General features: G+C 38.5%; 1 protein-coding gene across 7 annotated transcripts in view; it reads right to left on the bottom strand.

Moving 5' to 3' along the window:
* ANKRD17 (ankyrin repeat domain 17) overlaps positions 1 to 19,618 on the bottom strand; it is an 83,524-nt gene that overhangs the window by 19,988 nt on the left and 43,918 nt on the right. For 4 of the 7 annotated variants that reach the window (XM_048942682.1, XM_048942685.1, XM_048942684.1 and 1 more), the window contains 11 exons: positions 19,110 to 19,204; positions 14,366 to 14,603; positions 13,635 to 13,826; positions 13,140 to 13,249; positions 12,315 to 12,402; positions 11,305 to 11,432; positions 10,860 to 11,003; positions 10,207 to 10,309; positions 7,916 to 8,671; positions 1,397 to 1,545; positions 137 to 248 (listed from right to left, as the gene is read on the bottom strand). In XM_048942682.1, the coding sequence (XP_048798639.1) occupies positions 137 to 248; positions 1,397 to 1,545; positions 7,916 to 8,671; positions 10,207 to 10,309; positions 10,860 to 11,003; positions 11,305 to 11,432; positions 12,315 to 12,402; positions 13,140 to 13,249; positions 13,635 to 13,826; positions 14,366 to 14,603; positions 19,110 to 19,204 (2,115 nt within the window). The remainder of the gene's footprint in view (positions 1 to 136; positions 249 to 1,396; positions 1,546 to 7,915; positions 8,672 to 10,206; positions 10,310 to 10,859; positions 11,004 to 11,304; positions 11,433 to 12,314; positions 12,403 to 13,139; positions 13,250 to 13,634; positions 13,827 to 14,365; positions 14,604 to 19,109; positions 19,205 to 19,618) is intronic. The other 3 variants (XM_048942683.1, XM_048942687.1, XM_048942686.1) reach the window with 3 other exon arrangements.

Below are 19,618 nucleotides of genomic sequence, written 5' to 3' on the forward strand. Positions count from 1 at the left end.
AATTAAGCAACTTATGTTAAATCATCAAGAAAGCAAGCTAAAAGCTTCACACAAAAACTATACTCACTGCACATTTATTTACTATGTTAAAGTGGAAGACAAGAGTGGGTCTGTATTGCCATGGTGAGATACCTACCTTTCTTGTCCCTATGTTCAATATTGGCTCCTCTCTCTAGCAGTGTTTGTACTAGCTCTTCATGGCCACCAGCACAAGCAAGCGTCAATGCTGTGTCATGATTACTCTCAGTCTGAAAAAGAAATCATTAGAAATATAAATTCTTCCTTTTTCAAGTACAACTTCTGTCATGTTCACGCTAGCACAAACACAACTGCATCTATAATGAAATAAGAACTATGCAAAACTTAAGCCCTGTTTACTGATCACCTCATTTTTTTTTCAATGTTCAAATTAGAAACAGAATTCTACCTCTAGTTTGCTCTGCTGAGATATTGAAAAAAAGATTCCTCAAGAGCAGATTTCTGTGTGAGCATAGTTTTAGTTTTGCTTTACTCTATTATGATTGAGGGTAGCTGGCAACCAAACTCAGTACTGACACGTATTGCTGTCTACCAGTTAGCAATGAGACACATCAGGTTATGGGAAGAGTTTGATCTGCAGTCACAGCAGAAACCAAGTCAATCTCCATAAGCAGCTGAACTAACTAGAACTGGTTTCCCAGAGATTTCTCTCCCCAGTCCACAATAATCTCCTCTTGCAGTCTACAACAGTTCACACTTACTCATCTCCACACTGCTTGTAACTTAGCCCTATCATCTTGGTTACTTTCTCTATGGTCTAGAACTATGCAAATAGAAATACACAGAATAGAAAATAGAAAGAAGCAGTACACACTTTTTTTTCTTTCCTTTGATGGCTTAATAGCCCCAAATCAACAAACAGCAGTTGCTTTCAAAATGATTTTCAATACAGATATGCCTTTTCATTATTGAGAGGGAGAACTCTTGAAATACATCATTTTTGAAGATGTTTTTGCAATACTTTCATACTTCTGTCAGGCCTGGGAGGAGGCAAGGGGGACAGTGGCCAACAATTCAAAGCACAACTGTGCAAAATAATTGTGCAAGAGATTTTTAGCCTAGTTTTCATTTTCAGAAGTCAGCCTCCAAAATATTTATTTTTTTCTACTCTGTTGCTCATATTCACTCATTGAAGAAATGAGAAATACAAATGTTTAGTGATGCAAGGCTCTTCTCTTTTGTTCAGCTAGAACGCAGAAGAAACTGGGCTGCAACTTTCCCGAGAGTTGTACAGGCTTTCTACAATCAGCTAATCAAGTCTCATTATACAACAGAGCTGTTCCCTATAAATGAATTATTCAGAATACAGAAAGAAAATAGCTTCACATGTGTGCTGCAGTGACAGTGGAAGGCTTACCTGGGCATCAATATCTATAGCAGGGTAAATCGGTAGCATGGCTGAAGGAGAAATGATAGGACTTGGAGTTGGCGTCTGAGGCTGGGAGACAGAAGTTGCAATGCTGTGGGTAGGAGTGTTTGACATTGCAGATGCTCTTCCGCTCACTGCTGTTGAACAGAATAATTACAATCAGTAAAAGCAACAGTGGGTAAGAACTCCTCAAATATTTCAAATATTCAGAAATGTGCATTTTTCCACACATTTAATCCACCTTTTGAACCCTCATAACTATATCAGATTGCCAAATAAATATGTACATATCAGACTGTCATGTTCTCTAAATGCCCACCGAAAAAACAAACAAACAAACAAAAAAAAACCAATTTTTTTTTAAATATCAAAACTTTTCCTGCAAGTCAGTCATTATTTGTACCAGGAATTCCATACCTTCAGAAGCTGGACCGCAGAACAAGTTGAAGCAACAATTATCTGTGCATTTTTTCTTAAAACCATTTAAGGATTCTCATGTAGAAGTCCATCTACTTTCCCCTAGTCCCCCCACAAACATCACAAAGAAGCAGCAGAGCTAGCATCAGGTTGCTCACATAGAAGAATTTGTTGAAATCAGTGAAGAAGCAGCTTAACAGCCATTTTGCAGAGACTTTGGTCAAAGACATTAGGATAAGCAACAGAAGGTAATATCATCTTACAGTTGATGATAGAGTATTGACATGACACAAAGTCACACGTCCCTGAAATTCATTTCATCAGCATAATAGTTACAACTACCAAGTGAACTTGACACTACAACAGCATTTGGGGGAAAGAAACTCCAGTTTTCCTATTTGTTTTTCTTCAAAGTAATCTAATGTTTTTATGTTTTTCCTCCACAATTTTTCTTCCTTTTTTTTTTTTTTTTTTTAACAAGCCTTTATCAAATGTCAACAGCAAAGGAGGAAGTGAAGGGTTATATGTTTTGCCCGTCAAGTTCACAAAAGGACCTTTAGCTGCAAAATGAAAGAAATATGGTTTCCACATTGTCAGCATTCACTGAATACACTCCACTGAGTAATCTTAAGGAATATTGAAATAACATCTCTTTCTCCCCAACTTCTGATGTCACACTTATTGTTCAGATAGGTTTAGTAATCGGTCACATCCCACATTACCAGCCATGCTTATTTAGCCCCTACGTTTAGTTGGGAGGGGTAACTTTTTCAACAGATGCCGTGCAAGTTTTACTGCAACGTGCCAATCTGTGTACTACTTCTCTGCAACGCAGTGGTTTTAGTACATTTTTGCTTTTATTTCTGGACTTCCTATAACAAATATCATTAAAGAAGCCAATAAGTGCCACTGAAAGGAAACAAAAACATCGACTTAGAGCATACGATGTATACTTCACCTACTACTTAAGACTTGATTATGTCACAAGCTGTGCTGATCTTAATATCAGAGCTCTCATCTTACAAGAGTGCTCTCATCTTACAAGAAAAATCACACTAGGTATGAACTAAAAGGAACATGCTGATGCTGAGCCAAAATACTCATGATACAGAAGGTCAAAAACCGCGGCTTAAAGGAGCTCTGCACTGTACAGAACAAGGGACTGTAATCTAATAACTTCCTGTGAAGGTTTACTTTGACCTCATCTCACTCCTTATTCTTGCTGTAGAGATATAACCTAATAACGTAGCAACCAATTTGTTTCATAGACAATGACAAGAATGTGTTAGAACTCCTGCTCCCATCTTCACACACACAGTCATAATGAATAATTTAGGAAAAAATTAGGAAAAAAAAATAGCAAGTTCACCTTCTTTCTCCAACTTCAAGGAGAAAGCTCAATCATAGTAAAACAGTAATGGAATGATGAAAAAAAATAATCGTGATCCTCAGCACTCCCATCTGGTTCAAACTGACCAGAGAAAGATGGTAAAATCAACTGGAAACTAACTGAATTAGCTTAAATCATATAACATAAAAGCATGATAATCAAATAATCCACACATGAAAGAAGTTTACCCTGTTACAGAAGCACGTGGTATTTGCTAAGATTCCTGCAGGAGCCCTGATACTGGGGCTGGGGAACACACACTTTATTACAGCAGTTACTATTAAACGTTCATATTTAAAAACATAAATAAAATAAAAATCAAGCTAACTAGGAAAGTCTCGGAAAGAAGCCATAGGGGAAAGACGTATTTAAAAGCCAACATCTCTTTCCACAAATCATACAAATCATATATAAATGTTTTATGAATGATAACAGAAGAGTCCATCAATATGCCTGGTGACTTATAGTTCTCATGTTAAATCCATCTCGAATGTGCTTCAGCAATAACACGAATAACACTATCCATAACCCTAAAGTACCCACTGAGACAAGACACTACTTTTTATGGATAACAATTTGGATTGTGCTTCTTAGAACATCATCTTTGCAGAGTTCAAATTTTTCATCAATGTGCCAATGACAACGAACTAAATCTTTACTGACAACTTGCTGTATTTGTTTGGACAGTAAGCCAAAAGGTTTTCATACTAGTCTTGAGCAATGAAACACAGCAGCCAACGAGCTTAATCTGCAGTTAATAAACAGCTAAACCATTTCACCTGAAACACCACACTTCAACTTTACACCTTGAGTAACGTGAGTTACTATATGGCTGGGATAGCACATCTTTGCAACTAGGTCGCAGTTACAGTATTTCAAGAGTATCTGTGCTTTAGTTCAGTACAGTACCAGCTACTAGTCTTATTAACACCGTGACACAACTAACAGCTGATGTGATTCCTGTGTGTTAATTTCGGTAGTTATAACTGGCTCAACTCAGAAGGCAGCTTCCAGAAAGTAAAATATCAAGTGTTTCAAGGCTCCTGAATTTTTTTTGGTGAGGTTTTGCTACTGGATATCATAGAATACACGGTTGTTTGAGTTGGGAGGGACCTCTCTAAAGACCATCTAGTCCAATGCCCCTGGCAAAGACAAAGACACCTACAGCTACACCAGCTTGCTCAGAGCCCCATCCAGCCTGGCCCTGAACGTCTCCAGGGGCAGGGCTCATACCATCTCTCTGGGCAACCTGTTCCTGTGATTCAGCTACCTCTTCTTCCTTGCATCCAGTTTAAATCTCCCCTCTTTTAGTTTGAAACCACTTCCCCTTGTACTATCACAAAAGACCCTGTCAAAGAGTCTGTCCCTTTCTCAGCCCTCTGAAAGGCAGCTCTCAGGTCTCCCTGGAGCATTCTCCTGTCCACGCTGAACAGTCCCAGTTCTAAGCCTGTTCTTGTAGGCGGATCATTTTCTGTGGCCCTCTGCTAGATGCACTCCAACAGGTCTATGTCTCTCCAGTAGTGAGGACTCCACATCTGGATGCTCCAGGTGAGATCTCACCTCCCTTGACCTGCTGATCACACTTTTTTTGATGTGGCCCAGGATATGGATGGCACACTGCTGACTCATGTCCAGCTTCCTATTCATCTGTACCATCAAGTCTTTTTCAGCAGGACTGTGCTCTGTCCTTTTGTCCCCCAGCTTGTATTGATAGCAGGCATTGTCACAACCCAGATGCAACACCTTGCACTACACTTCTTGAAAAACAACCATGTACCTTAACAAAAGTTTATCGTTAAAACAAGGAATTATTTTCTTTAATTCTTTGCACATCATTTGCTGCATTTTCATTGAAGAGTTTCCTAACTAACCCTTTTCCATGGTCAATAAATACTTCTATTTGCCAAACTCATTGCAAGCAAATGACTTGTACTGACATCTGAAGTCAAAGAGCAAACCCTTTGCTTGTCATCAGTTCCAGCAGGAGTTGCAATTGAATATTCACTTTTTCAACTTGTCCTGTTTCTTTCTTTCCAAATAAAACAACATAGAACAAAATAAAACAAAAACAAAACAACCCACAAACAACAACAAAAACACTAAAAACATAAAACCACCTCTTAGAACTCTTAAGTCAGTATATTCTGTGTTCCCAGGCTGATCCTGTAGAGCCCTAACAACATCAATGACCTACTCTAGCAACAAGGAATCACACTTCAACATTCTAGAGGTGATCTAACAACTAAGCACTTGACTATTACAGCAACATTATTTTATCCCAGCCTCTAATACCAGCATTTGCATACCTGACTTGCTTTAAACAAGCACTTAAAATTGGATAATTAAGCTAATAATTTGCAAACAAGCACAGAGATGAACACTAGTTACAAGTGTACATCAATCAAGTTTACAATCAGAAGACAGCCTTGCTTTGTAACCAGTGTGAATTCATAGAATCACAGAATTGCTTAGGTTGGAAGAGACCTTAAAGAGTCCATCGAGTCCAACCACAACCTAACTCTAACAACCCTCAGCTAGATCATGTCCCTGAGCACCACATCCAGGCAGTTTTTAAACATATCCAGGGATGGTGACTCAACCACCTCCGTGGGGAGCCTATTCCAGTGCTATTCCTATTCCAGAATTCACCCAGTGCTGCAAACAAGGCTTTGTACCTCCACGAATACTCCACAGGGGTCCCACAGAAGCATTATAGAAGGCTACAGAAAAAATACGTAGCCGCTCCCTAAACATTTTGTGTTACATTGAGCCCATTTCACCTCCACACTAAAATCTGATGTGTGAAATCAAGCTGCTAGAGTTGTACAGCCAGGGCTGTATCTGCTCACTTTAAAATAAGCCATTTGATAGACTCAAGGTGAAACTGCATGTGTACAGCCTCTAACAGACTTACCACAAATACCTGTCAACACAATTTAGAACTGATCCTCAACTGCACGTGTACCTGCACATAGTAAGAACTGTGACTAAAGGGTACAAAAACATTCATTCAAATGTACATTGGAAATATCTGACTTTCAGAAAAAGGCATGAACAAGCATTTGGGTATATGCCACCTGACCTAAAATCAGAGATCCTCAGAATGTTATATGCAGTTAAACACATAGCAAGTGCATTCTAAATGAAAGTCTATGTTACACTTAAAAGAAAGCATATTGCTCACAATCTCCACACATAACCACAAATGGTATTTGTTCTCTCTATGGAATCAAGTAGCTGGTAGTGGTAGGTATCCCAGTACCATCAGTGCACATTATCACAATGCAAGTAGCTTTATCTACCTTCTCATGTCTCCTGTCAGATATTTATTCACTGACAGCTTTCAATCTTTGTACCTAGGCTTAAACTCCAACATTAGGTTTTCCGAAGAGAATCTCTGTAGCTCCCGTAAGTTTTAGTAATCTTTTAGGAGGCTTTGCCTGAACATTGGGTTACTCATTAGAAGTCTAATTTTAGTCACAACTTGAAAAGCATCATTCCAATTATATCAAACAATCACCATGTAGTCTTTTACATAATTACCAAATCCACTATTCACTGCGCACCACACTCCCTCCACTCAGTACACTGCAGTACATGCAGGAATATCTCCACTCCTCTGCACCTTTGAACTAACATGTTCTTAAGAGACCTGTCTATGCTCCAGTTCATATCCCAGCACAGAGCCTTAGCCCTACAGTCTCCTTACAGAGAAGAATTGTCAAGACAGACAGCACTTCTAAAAACAAACATTCATCTGTTTCACAAAAACATCAACAAGTTTTTAATCAGGGGAAATGCTGATGTATTTATTATTTTTTAAATATTCTTTAACAGTCGGTCTGTATTTAGGTAGGTACTCAAAATGAGCATTTCAGCTATTTAACATGAACAGGGGCATCCAACTAAAGCATGCATAAAGAGAATCAACACTAGAAGCTCACGTTCCCTATGGTACTGAAATCCTATTATTTTAAACAACTAATTTTTAAGGCCTTAAAGCACTGACTCAACACATCCAAGGAATCTCCAAAGTAATTCAGAAAAACTTGGCAGGGCTCAATTTGTTTTTAATTGGAGAAGCAGCAATTTTCAGGAATGTACTTAAAAAAAAAAACACACAACAACAAAAAACCACCAACAGCAAACATATATTACAATTACTTTTTTTTTTTCCCCCCCCAAGTAAATGTAAACGTTTCCTAATGGTTTCCTAATGGTTCATTATTCTGGGCCAACCAAGCACCTTTCATTCAGCAGACAGGCCTACATTCACTACAAGTTGTAGGCTTGATGGGATGCTGTAGCTCAAAGCCTGCTCTGAGCGCTCCAAGACAGTTCTCAGTTACTAGCTTAGAGTGCAAACAAACAGTATTGTCATGATGCTGTTCCTAAGCTACAGACTGAAATACAGCTGTTAATCTTTAGCACACCCCTCCCAAACTACAAAATGTTAAAAATGCAACTTCCAACATACCAACCTGACAAAAGGGCACCAGTACAGCACAACAAAAAGAAAGGCAAGGCTGCAAATTGAGAAGTTAAAACTAATTCTGAGATCCTAAACACAGGAAACAGGCTAGTGGTTTTGCTGTAGAGCTAGCAGGAATACATAAACACACACGCACACACAAAAAAAGCTGACATACCCTCAACTGGTTAAGCAAATATTATACCTGCTCATAACAATATAAACCCACCTGCCATGATGTCATCCAGCGTGTCATTGAGCGTCTGAGCAGGGCTGGCTACCATTAACCCTTGCTGTGTTTCTGTCAGTATTCCTTGCCCCAGCCCTGCTAGTTGTGCTTGGCCCAATACTGGCTGTCCAACTATAACACCTTGCAGTTCTGTAAGATTTGCGATGGACCCTGGAGGTAAGGAACCTGCTGCCAGAGGCAAAGCTTGTGGCATCGCCAGAGGCTGAATTGGTGCAAAACCCGTCTGTGCAGCAGCTTGCTGAGGATCATCTTTAAGCAAGACGGGATCCACTTGCTGTAATCGTGCATAGTCTCCCTCTGAGAGTTGTTCTCCTACCCCAACAGGAGTCAGAAGTCCCAGGTGCTGGCAAGACTGTTGCTGCTGCTGCTGCTGGAGCTGAATTCTTTGCGCTTTTACCTCTAGATATTGCTTTTTCAGCTGCTGCTGAGTTTTCAGCTGTAACTCTCGTTCCACTTTCTGCAGTTCCTCCAAAATCTTTTGTTTCTTCTGAATTTGTTCCTCTCTCGTTTTGTTCAGCTCCTCAATCTTCTCTTTGGTGAGCTGGTCAGCGTGTGCCAATTCCAAGGACTGCAGCTGAGCATTCTTCTCTATGGCTTCTTTTATCCTCTGCTCCAGCTCTGTCAACTTGCCCTGAGCCTCTTCTACAATGCTCTCTGGAGACTGATTGGTGATGTAACCCTGTACATCCTGGTTGTTTGCTGGCAAATGACTGCTGGACTTTTGTTTAGAAGCAGCTGTGTGAAAAAGAAACCCCCTCAGAACCAATGGAAGTGCATATGAATGGCATCCTCATTATAGAGCTACTGTTGGGATGCTAAATGCACTGAGACACAGCACCCACAGAAGGTCAGAAAGTACTCGTACAGTCCTCAATGGAAACTGTATCTTTCACTATCAACTTTAACACAGCAGTCAGATCGCAAATTAACAGTACAGATTACTGCACATACATTCCAAATAACCCCTATGCTATGCTGACATATTTAATCCAACTACCGTTACACTTTTGCCAAATGAAGTGATTGCCTCAAGAGCCGCTGTTATCAAGTGGTGCTACGAGATAAATGAAAACAAAAGGGTAGAACATGCTGTCTCTTCACTTGATCTTTTGGAATTGGTATCGTGTTAAGACAAATGTACCGTTACATCCCTGAAGCACAGCAAAAGTGATGCAAAAACATCTTTTTTTCTAGGCTACCAGTTTTTTGAGCAGTGTGGTACATTTTAGGAAGTATTATACTTTCTAGGAACACTGAATCCTTTCGCTACAGGTATCCAGCTTTGCCCAGTTGACAAACAGTGCTAGAACCTAGGATAGTCATTTATATTTAACATGACCTAACAGGGTATGTTTAGCAACTGCATGTTATCCATAGCAGACACGATTTTGCACGTGTCAAAACTCAGCTCTGCGCCCAGGCAAGGCAAATAATTCAGCCTTCCTGTAAGAACGAGCGATGGACTAATCCAATACATCTTTTATGAAGAAGTCCACGGTAATACAGCTGACATGGTCTGCCATACCAGTTGAAGAAAGAACAATCTGTTAATTTTGAAGGGTGAAAGGCAAATGAAAACTCAGGATTTGAGCCAGTGGTGGTGCCCAGTTTCTTCCAGAGATCCTTGCTGTATTTCCAGAACAATACAAGTGTACACACAGTATTAATTTTATAACATGCACGCCTGTATTTGCACTATTGCTGATCCTTGATTTAAAAAAAAAAAACAAAAAAAAAAAAACTGTTTTGGAAGAGACTTCTGAAGTACAGAAAGTGTATATTCTCAAAATGGTGATCCTCAAAATAGATGCAAATTTAGTCCTAGAAGGACTGAGCCATATCAGACTAAGTATTTTATAGCATAAGAAATTCCGCCTTCAGTCACATTAGTCCAACCCACTCCAAGACTACTATCTTAAGAAAACACAAGTTACCCAATCAACTACAATATGGAGCTTAACAATGTCTACGAATTAGATTAGAAAATTTACAGAGCTTTCTGGGTGACATTCTGTTTCAGTCCGGTATGCCAGATTAATATATGCTTTAATGTTTTTACTTAGGCAGATTTCTTGACACTTTGTGGTAAGGGTTAGATGACTGAGTTGATACTTAGCATATAAGCAATCCTAAAAAAAAATTTTTTAAAAAGTCAAGGAGAAAAAGTTTCTCCTTGACTGAATCCATTAACACTTTTCATAGGAACTACTTGGCTATAAGTGCAACCTAAATCTTCTATTCAGAAAATAAGCTCCAGAACTAAAACTGACCTTTATTTCTGATGGGAAGGGTTGTGGCGACATTAGCAGGGGGTTTGTCAGGCTCCTGGGGTGGGACGACCATGGGCAGCGCCTGCACTGGTACACGAGGAGCCTAAAATGTTGGATACTAATAGATTATTTTTCTCATACTCCAATCTAGTGACAGTTCAATAGAAGGTAAACAAAACCTGTTAGAAAAGCAGATGTTTGTGGTAACTAACAACATTTAAGACAGTTTAAATATGCTGAGTTCAACAGTTAACAAAATCATCTAGCTTCTACATGCTTCAAATTCATAACCCAGGAAATAACTTGGGTAAGAATACTCATCTCTATATGCTACACTCCAATAAAGCAAATACAAGCCACAGCAGACTACAAATAACAGCCTCACTAAAGCTGATTTCAGTTGCTGTTTTTTTGTTTTTTTTTGTTTTTTTTTTTTAATTTTATTTTATTTTTATTTAAATAAGAACAGAAGGACTACAGAGGAATGCTTAGAGAACCCTCATCTTCACAACAGCTCAGATTTTCAATGTGTTCCCTACAGTTCAGTAGTGTAGAAGTGACACACCTGACTCTTTCAAATGTTTCAACTTTGACTAAGTTGCAAGAAGAAATACGAAGTCCCACAAATCAAACCACTAGTCCTTAATTCTTACCCTATTTAAATCGTGGGATGGCGGGGTCAGCTGAGTAGCATCAGGTGGAGGAGCAGAAAGTAAGTTGTTTGGGTAGTCTAGAAGGTAACAAACCACACTGGTATGACCACCCTTCGCTGCCTCTATTAACATAGTTGATCCATCCTGAAGAGGCAAAGATCACAGTGTTAGAAAAGAGTATGAGAACATGACAATGTTGAAATGTTTTGACAGACCCAACAAAATACATAAAAACTTAAATATTCCAACTGCAGTAAGTCCACAACTAAACTTAAAAACTCTACAAAAAATACCCAATAATAATAATTTAAAGAAAAATATCAGTATTTTAGTTTTCATTCAACTACAACCTCACAACTGTGTTATGATTTAAAGCAGCAGGCAGTTAAGCATCACACAAGCTGTTCACTCACTCAGAATAAAATAAAGCAGTGGAGTGACAAACCTTCAATCTGTGTGTAGGATCAGCACCATGAGCTAGCAGTAACTCTACAACCGCCAGATGACCTCCAGCACAGGCCAGTGATAACACTGTATGATCATTGTTAGCAGTGGTCCTGTTCACATTTGCTCCTTGAAAAAGAGAGCACAAAGATTATTTAAGGAATGGGGGAAAATAAAAAAATAAAAAAAACCCACAAAATGAAAAATGCTTTCTCTTTGGCTGTGGTCTTGAAACTGATACACTAAAACTGAGCCAGACTTTGATCAGAAGTCCATTTAAATTGACAGTCACTGAATTAACATCTCATTAGGTAACAGCTTCAGAATTTGACCCTTACTACAGGTACTTCCAAGAACAACAGCAAAACTACCTGCAATTAGCACTCAAACTCATTGTTCTGATACATTCACATGTATTAAACTTTACACAGTAGGAGAACCTGCTGGCTTTTAAGCGTGTCAGCAGTTTTTTTCCAGTGATGCCTCTTTTTACAAATGACTTGATGCATTACTTTAACTAGTCATCAGAAAGCAGACTAGTTGCATCTCTGCTTCTTTCTGTACTGGAAGCCTTAGGTCTCCAACACCAGGTATGAGGAAAAACTGGTGCTGAGAAAGAAAACAGCAGTTCTGAGGTCTGTACCAATTTTACGCATTCAACAGTAACATAAGGCTGCAGCTGACAGCTGTGACAACATAGAGCAAGTGATAACTGAAATGTTGAAACAAGCAAGGACTTGAAATTTAACTTCTGAAAAAATATGGTGCTCAAAAGCTGCACCAGGAGCAGCTTTTTTTTTTAACCCACTGCTGTGTTATTAGGAATTAGACAATGGAATGCAACTATTTTTAAGAGTTTGCTGAATTTCCACTCATCTCACCAGAAACCAGAGGAGATTACTATGTGAGAATCACTGAAATATGTACAGTATTTGAATCAAATCCATGGTACTAGCACTGACATATGCCCTTAAGTTAGGGCAGCTCTGTTAACCTTCACACAATACTTACCTTTGCTAATCAAGAACTGAACAGTGCAAACATGACCTGCCCTTGCAGCTTTCATGAGAGGAGTTCTTCCACCTTCTGATTCATGCTCCTAGAGCAAATTAACAAACACTTGGTATTCAAAATTCAGAAGCATGACACACAGAAGTATATAATTAAATTTTGCTTTTTGAATTGGAAAACACTAGGTATGGAAGATTTCTGTTTAGTATTTGACAGCCTACAGGCGCTAAATTTTTTAACAATACTGCAACATGGTATATCTTCTAGACAGAGGAGAATACCTACCCACGATTGCACAGGTCTAAGACTCCTGGATAAGAAGCTTTCAAGCACAGAATGGTTACTATAAATTAAGAAAATGTGTTTTGTCATGCTTAATTTTACTTTTCGATAACCTACTGGTGTACAAGCTGGCCCAACTGCAAAAAAATGAACTGACAGTACACCAAATAGATCTCACTAGAAGAAGAAAACTGTCAACTGTCTACTGCTTAGGGAACAGAATAAATTTCAAATGTAAGTATTAAAGCATAACCAGCTCGGCAACTCTAAGTTACACTGCACATGACAAAAAGAAAAGGATCTCCTGGTTTCCTGCACATGCAACTGCCAGGGTTTGAAAATGCTTTAGACAACTGCCAAAGTTCTCCTTGTGACCTAAGCATTCCCAGATAACAGAACAGACTAACAGCTATCAGAATGCCATCCCTAGTTTTTACTTAGTTAAAAGAAGGTTTAAAAGTTGTTTTAAAAGCAGTGAACATGAAATTAAACACATTAATCACTGTATTTCCTTTATATAATTTTAAGAAGGAAATTACTTACCAGATCTGCACCTGCCTGAAGTAAGACATCTGCTACGTCAGTATGGCCGTTTTCACACGCATATGTCAGTGCTGTATCACCTGTTGCTGTTGTTGCATGCACATTAGCCCCTAAAGCAGTATTAACAAGCATGTAAGCTTTGTGGAGTTCGTTACAGAAGATATGCAATTCTCTTTATAATCTTTTATGAGATCAGGTAACAAACCTAACTTCTTCCCCTGAATTACAACAGCTTTGAAATTACTTAATGACTTAGCCATACGCTAGGGTAATTAAAAGGAAAAAACCTAGGACTTCAATTCCAAGGAAAGGTACACCAACCAAGTCTTTTAAAACTAAATTAAGTTCCAATCAGTACGTTATTTAAGGTTAAGCCTTTGCAACCAACTTAATAAAGCTGCTAATCAAAAGCGTAATGAATGTGAAAACAGATTTTTTTTTTTCCTATAAGGATACACTGAGTCTATAAAAATAGTTAACAGAATTATTCCATACCTGCAGCTAATAAATATTTAACCAACTCCAAGTGACCCTCTTGAGCAGCCTCCATCAAAGGTGTTGAACAACCAAGCTCTATATCTGCCCCTGCTTTAATAAGAAAATCAGCAACCTCCAAAAAACCTCCACAGCAAGCCAGAGTTAGAGCAGTTTCTTGTGTTTCTTCTGTTTGAGCATTGATGTTCGCTCCTTCAAAAACAAACCAAAAAATACCAACACTAGTTACTGCAAACAGTATCAGCAGACTAATACGTTTCTTGATGCACAAGGCATTTGCTTATTGCATCTTGTTTCTACAACAGCCAAAGAATTCCTCTAAAATCATGGTATACCAAATCTGGTTTTGCTTGTTTTGTTACTGAAAAGCTGTGAAGATGCATCAAGGACATCCTGCAGAGTGCAAGTTATTCATATCAACTGTTCAGTACAGCACATCTGGGGGGTTGGCCTTGATGATCTCTGGAGGTCCCTTCCAACCCCTACAATTCTGTGATTCTGTGATCTGTTTTAAAAATTCAAAGCTGTTGTAAAGACCAATTCAGAATGGCCACTTAACAAGATAACACAAAATATTTCGCTAAACTGACAATTTATTTAAATGGGGGTGATGGCTTGTTCAGAAATTGTTCAAGGAACAAAAATAACCAAAGTTTAGTAATAATTTGAAGAAAAAAAGATACACAGATGCTTGTTGAATTGCAGCCCATGGAAAACATCCCAATACCTACCTTGGCCAAGCAGTAGTGCCACCATCTCTTCATGGCCTTCTCTAGCTGCTTCCATTAGCGGTGTGTATCCTTCATCGTTTACCTCTTCCAAGTTAGCTCCACGTTCAATCAACAAAGCTGCCAGTTCAACGTGCCCTCCACAAGCTGCCAAAGTCAATGGAGACTCAAAGGAATCAGCAGGCATGTTCACCTGAGCCCCACTGTCAAGCAGCAATCTTGCCACTTCCACATGGCCATCCTAAGAATTAAAAAAAAATAATAATAAATAAAAATTAAAAAATAAAAAATAAAAAAAATCAGAGGTCAAGAAATCAAGACACAAAAAAACCCACCAAGCTGCTCTTTTCCAAACCTTAAAGAACTCACCAACTCAAATTCCATCAGAAGTAACAGAAGAGGAACAAGCAAGGAAGTCCAGAAATACAACAAAACTTTGAGTTTTCTCAAATATTTCAATAAAAACTAAAAGTCTATTAAACAGGCAGTAGAAGAACTTGGTTTTAATGAATATGCCCTTTCCAAAAAAAAAAAAAAAAAAAAAAAATCTAAAGACAAAACAGCAATATTGTGAACCACATAAACTTCTCTGCTTGTGGCACAGCAAACTTGTGAACTTCATAGAAGACTCAAATTCAATTCAGTTTAGCTGGAGGAAAAAACAGCAACAAAGAAACACAAGCTGAGACAAAGCCTGATGTTATTTTGAAAGCTTGCCTCCTCCACAAGTTGGAATCCAACTGTAACCCTGAAATTCTCAGTATTCATCTTTATTGAACAATTCAGACAGAACTGAGGACTGTCAAACTTATCTAAGGATGAAAAATCTTAGGAAAAAAAGCCAACAAAGCCTTTTATGTTCTTTCAATAAATTTATTATTAACAATACAGTGCCATATTAGATAAAGGAGGGGAGATTTAGGTTGGATGTCAGGGGGAAGTTCTTTACTATGAGAGTGGTGAGGTGCTGGAACAGGCTGCCCAAAGAGGTTGTGGATGCCCTGTCCTTGGAGGTGTTCAAGGCCAGATTGGATGGGGCCCTGGGCAGCCTGGTCTGGTATTAAATGGGGAGGTTGGTGGCCCTGCATGTGCTGGTGGTGGGGATTCTGTGATAAAGAAGTACTGAAAGAATTCCAATCAAAACACTTCTTACTTGGACATGAGAACAAGTTGCAACACTCTTCTGGAAGACTACAAAGCCTTAACACTGCTAAGAAGTCACTCCATGTCAAGACTCCACAATTAGCAAAGAAGCAAATTCTAAGATTCAACACGCATTTACATTATTTGTTACATAATAAGTATTTACATTACAAAAATGAGGAATAGTTTGCCTTTACCTCCATGAGGACTGCTAGCATCTCAGAGTATTTACTTCACGGGTTCCCAGCTAAAGCTCAGAAACTGTTTAAGTTAAACAATTTTGCTTCCTTACTGTCTTACATAGCTGTGCAGAACTATACTGCTTGTCTCTTGGCTCCCATAGAACTACTGCACTTACTGCTCTGTTTTACACCACAGTCAGGACTTGCTTTCTCCCTTCCAAGTGAAATCAAATCAATTTGTCAGAGGTTTCCCATAAATCACAATAGTGACCTCAACTATAACTATCCACAGGCAAAGATTTCTAGATGCTGCTATGCTGTCAAACTCCCAAAATGTACTCTCAACATTCGGGTTTTTTTTTGTTTTGTTTTGGTTTTTTTATTATTATTTTTTTATTTTTTTTTACTTTGCAAACCATTTGAGCGTATAGTCTTTGTCATATTCTCTGTATGCCATAGATTGAAGAACCTGCTGAAATAGCTTTTCAGCTGTAGGTTTGCTCTGGAGTCCTCACAGTGGCATATCAACAAAAATAGATTCGAATGGCAGTTTGATAACAGAGCAAGATCAGCTTGGTCACAACAGCAACACAAACTCTCCAAGCTGGCTTTCTTCAAGAGGCCCATAAATGGGGATCATTCAAACTTGGAGCAGCTACGGAGGGAAAAGTCTGACAAACAACAGGAGGTGACATCGGAAAAGCAGCAGCTTACCAAGAACACAAAGCTCTCTCAAGATTCTTGTTCAACAAGTTAAGTATATCTTGATCTCAGATTAATTAATAAGAGACAGCAACTTGAAGCCATCGCTGTCTGCACCAAGGGATAGCAAACCGCAGCCAGTGTCATCCTCATCAAACTGCAAACCACAACCTTAAGAGCTCTTTCTCAGACTAAATGCATCATTGCATCTGACATCTTCAAACTTCATAGTCTGAACCTCACCATTTCTGGGGAGCATGTAGGACTTTCTCTCAGAAGAAGATCTAGGACACAAACTAGGACTCACTTTTCTACATGAAATGACAACACCATTTTAGGGAAAACCTCCAAGACTCCGTAAAGAATCTTTCCTCAGGGAAATACTGAGATGTGCCTTAACCATCAGGCTCAGGCAAAACAGCTCACTAATCATTCCCAACTGATTTAGCTAAAGTACAGCTAACAGCAGCATAAGGATACGCTTCAAAGTTTCTTATGTAGGCCAGGCAGCCTTAAAAATAACTACTGGTGATTAATCACTCAAGGAAATTTTAGCTGTGTTCTACCAAACGTGGCAATGGGAAGGTGCTGTTCAGTTCTTCTGAAATATCTGAAAAATACCCTATAACTGCTATTTCATCACAAAAGGTTGTCTGATCAATCTGCACAAGTACACCAGGCATGTTCTAAAGACCAACTGGTGCAGGCAGTCAGTACTCAGTAATACAGCATTTTCCAGTGAGTGCTAAGTGCCAAGTAAACAAACCTGCTTTTTGCTCCCACGAGACAATTCATGTTGCTCAGCAACTCATTTGCATTAAAAAATTACCTGTGTCTGCAAAAAAACAAATTCTGTTGAACAAAAGTCTTCCTGAATGCCTTGTATGACAAGGTCCATGCAGTTTCATGGCTTGTAACATAAGCACTATGCCACAGGTAACTCTCTAACATATACTGAACTTCAGTGTCATCCTAGAGAGGGTAGCTTTCTTCTGTTATTGAAAAGCAGTGTTTTTGCCTCCTGTATGAGAAGCTTCTGCTATATTTCAAACTGCCACGTTTTTTAAGAACTGCCACAGAAAGTTGCTCCCTCTCTTAAAAATAAGCGAAGGTCCTGATAACATCAATCACCTCTCAGTCAATTATCAGAAGTGTTTGCTGCAGAAATAAGGGAGATCAAGGCTTTTTCCCCACTGCCATAATTAAATGGCAAGCCTATTAATATCTTGGGGTAAGAAGAAACAGAAGACTTGGTAATCTGTGTGCCTTTCTTTCTAATGACCTCTAGAGAACTATCACTGTTAGTTAATGATCACCCTATTTGAAGCCATTATCTTCCTGAAACAGGCATAGCTGTGGGTGAATTTAGACTCATAAGTGCTGTAATTTCAGGAAAAGGAAAACTAAGTAAAGTTTAAAGAAGTGTTTGTGGCACTCTTCCATAGGCACAGTCACGAAAGTACACAAAGTTCACAAGAAAAACATGTTAGAAATCCAGTTATTCAGCTTACTTGTAGCTCACACAAACACACATTAAGACACTGATATAGAATTTTTTTCTCTACCACAAAAGCTTGGAATCATTTTAAACTGGGCATCAATTATGACATTTCAGCACCAAAATGTACCAAAATGTAATCTCTAATGGTGATAATTTCACAAGCACGTGTGTTGTACTATAACAAATTAGCTAAAAATCTGATTTTCTGTCAAGAGTCTTCAAGATTAATAAAAAGACAATTGTAAAATAGAGCAGAAAATAGATTGCTTCAGATTAATAGACACAGAAGTACTCTTATTAATCAAGGTTTTTAATAGTTTCCTTTTCTGTTTTACTAGCTGCTCCCCAAAAAGCCTCTGATCCTGTTTTCAGGAAGCAAGGGGCTGGTGAACCATACAGAATTGGGTCAGACACCTAAACTTAACCATCAGTATGGGAAGACAAGAACTTTGCTTACAAACTCCTTAAACACGGCATAATTATGTTAAATGCTTCCAAACAGCCAGGTTTTTTTTATTATTATTATTAATTTCTTATGTTTAGTGCATATTGTAACAGCATTTCAACAGCCAATACAAATCTGCTTTACGTTACTTCATTTGGAGATCACTGTAGAAAGGATTACCCCATTATAAACTGCAAGTTGCTCTCTGAGAAGCTGATAGAATTAAAAAAAAAAAAGGGGGGGGGTTTAAAATAAATAACAAGTATTTACATACAGCCACACTTGAATTATGAGTTTTTCTAAATTGAGCTTCACAAAACTCTCTTCATCAAACCATGTTTCCATAATTACCAGTCAAAAGTAAATGATGTAACAACAGAAGATGTAGTTCATATGAAGCTGCTCTAGGACAATGAGCACAGCACAGCCTTACTTGTTGACTTCTGTTACTTCTGAAAAAATTAAACTGCAGTTGGACATAATGTAAACTTCATAATTGAAACCATGAATTCGTAACCATCTCCCACTGTCTCAGAAATGAAACTACTTCATTAGTTTTCAAAACAAGAAGTTTCATTTTACTATCTTAGTAAGTACCATATTTCAACCAGTTACCTCCCCCTTTATCATCTGCTAAAGGATCAATATGTCCAGAGAACCAGAACACAAAGTTAGGTTCTATACCTCAAAAAGGCCAGAAAGAATCGCTCCGTTCACCTCCTGGAAGTAAAAAACAACAGACCTGCCTCACCAATAAACGCATGCATCTCTTACCATGCAAGCCTCCATGAGAGCAGTGTGCATTTCATCTGTCTTGTGTTCCTGGTCTGCACCAGCTTCCAGCAAGAATCTCACCATTTCTAGATGACCTGTACAGAGAAGTTACTTAACAGATAGAAACGACTTTTGTCAAGTACATTTTGTAACCTACCACAAAAATGTACCAGAATAATATAAGTAAGGCAACAAAAGGCCACGCTACAGATACATATACATACATATATATATAGATAGATAGATACATATAGATATGTTCGTATCTATACATTCAAAGTCCACATAAACCTAGTAACAATTTTTATAAATATCATCTGATTCACTTCATGACTAAAATGATGCATCTACAACATGCATTCCTTGAAGTCATAGAGCTGAGCAGTGCAAACATCAGATTAACAAGAGTAGTTCATTATGTCTTAACAGTTTCCAACTTCTTCAACTAAAGAACATCAGGATGTTTTGTTTGGCTTGGAGGGAGTTTTCTTCTTCTCAGTCAACACTAA

This window comes from Lagopus muta, chromosome 4 (assembly GCF_023343835.1).
Source record: "Lagopus muta isolate bLagMut1 chromosome 4, bLagMut1 primary, whole genome shotgun sequence".
Taxonomy (NCBI): Eukaryota; Metazoa; Chordata; class Aves; order Galliformes; family Phasianidae; genus Lagopus; species Lagopus muta.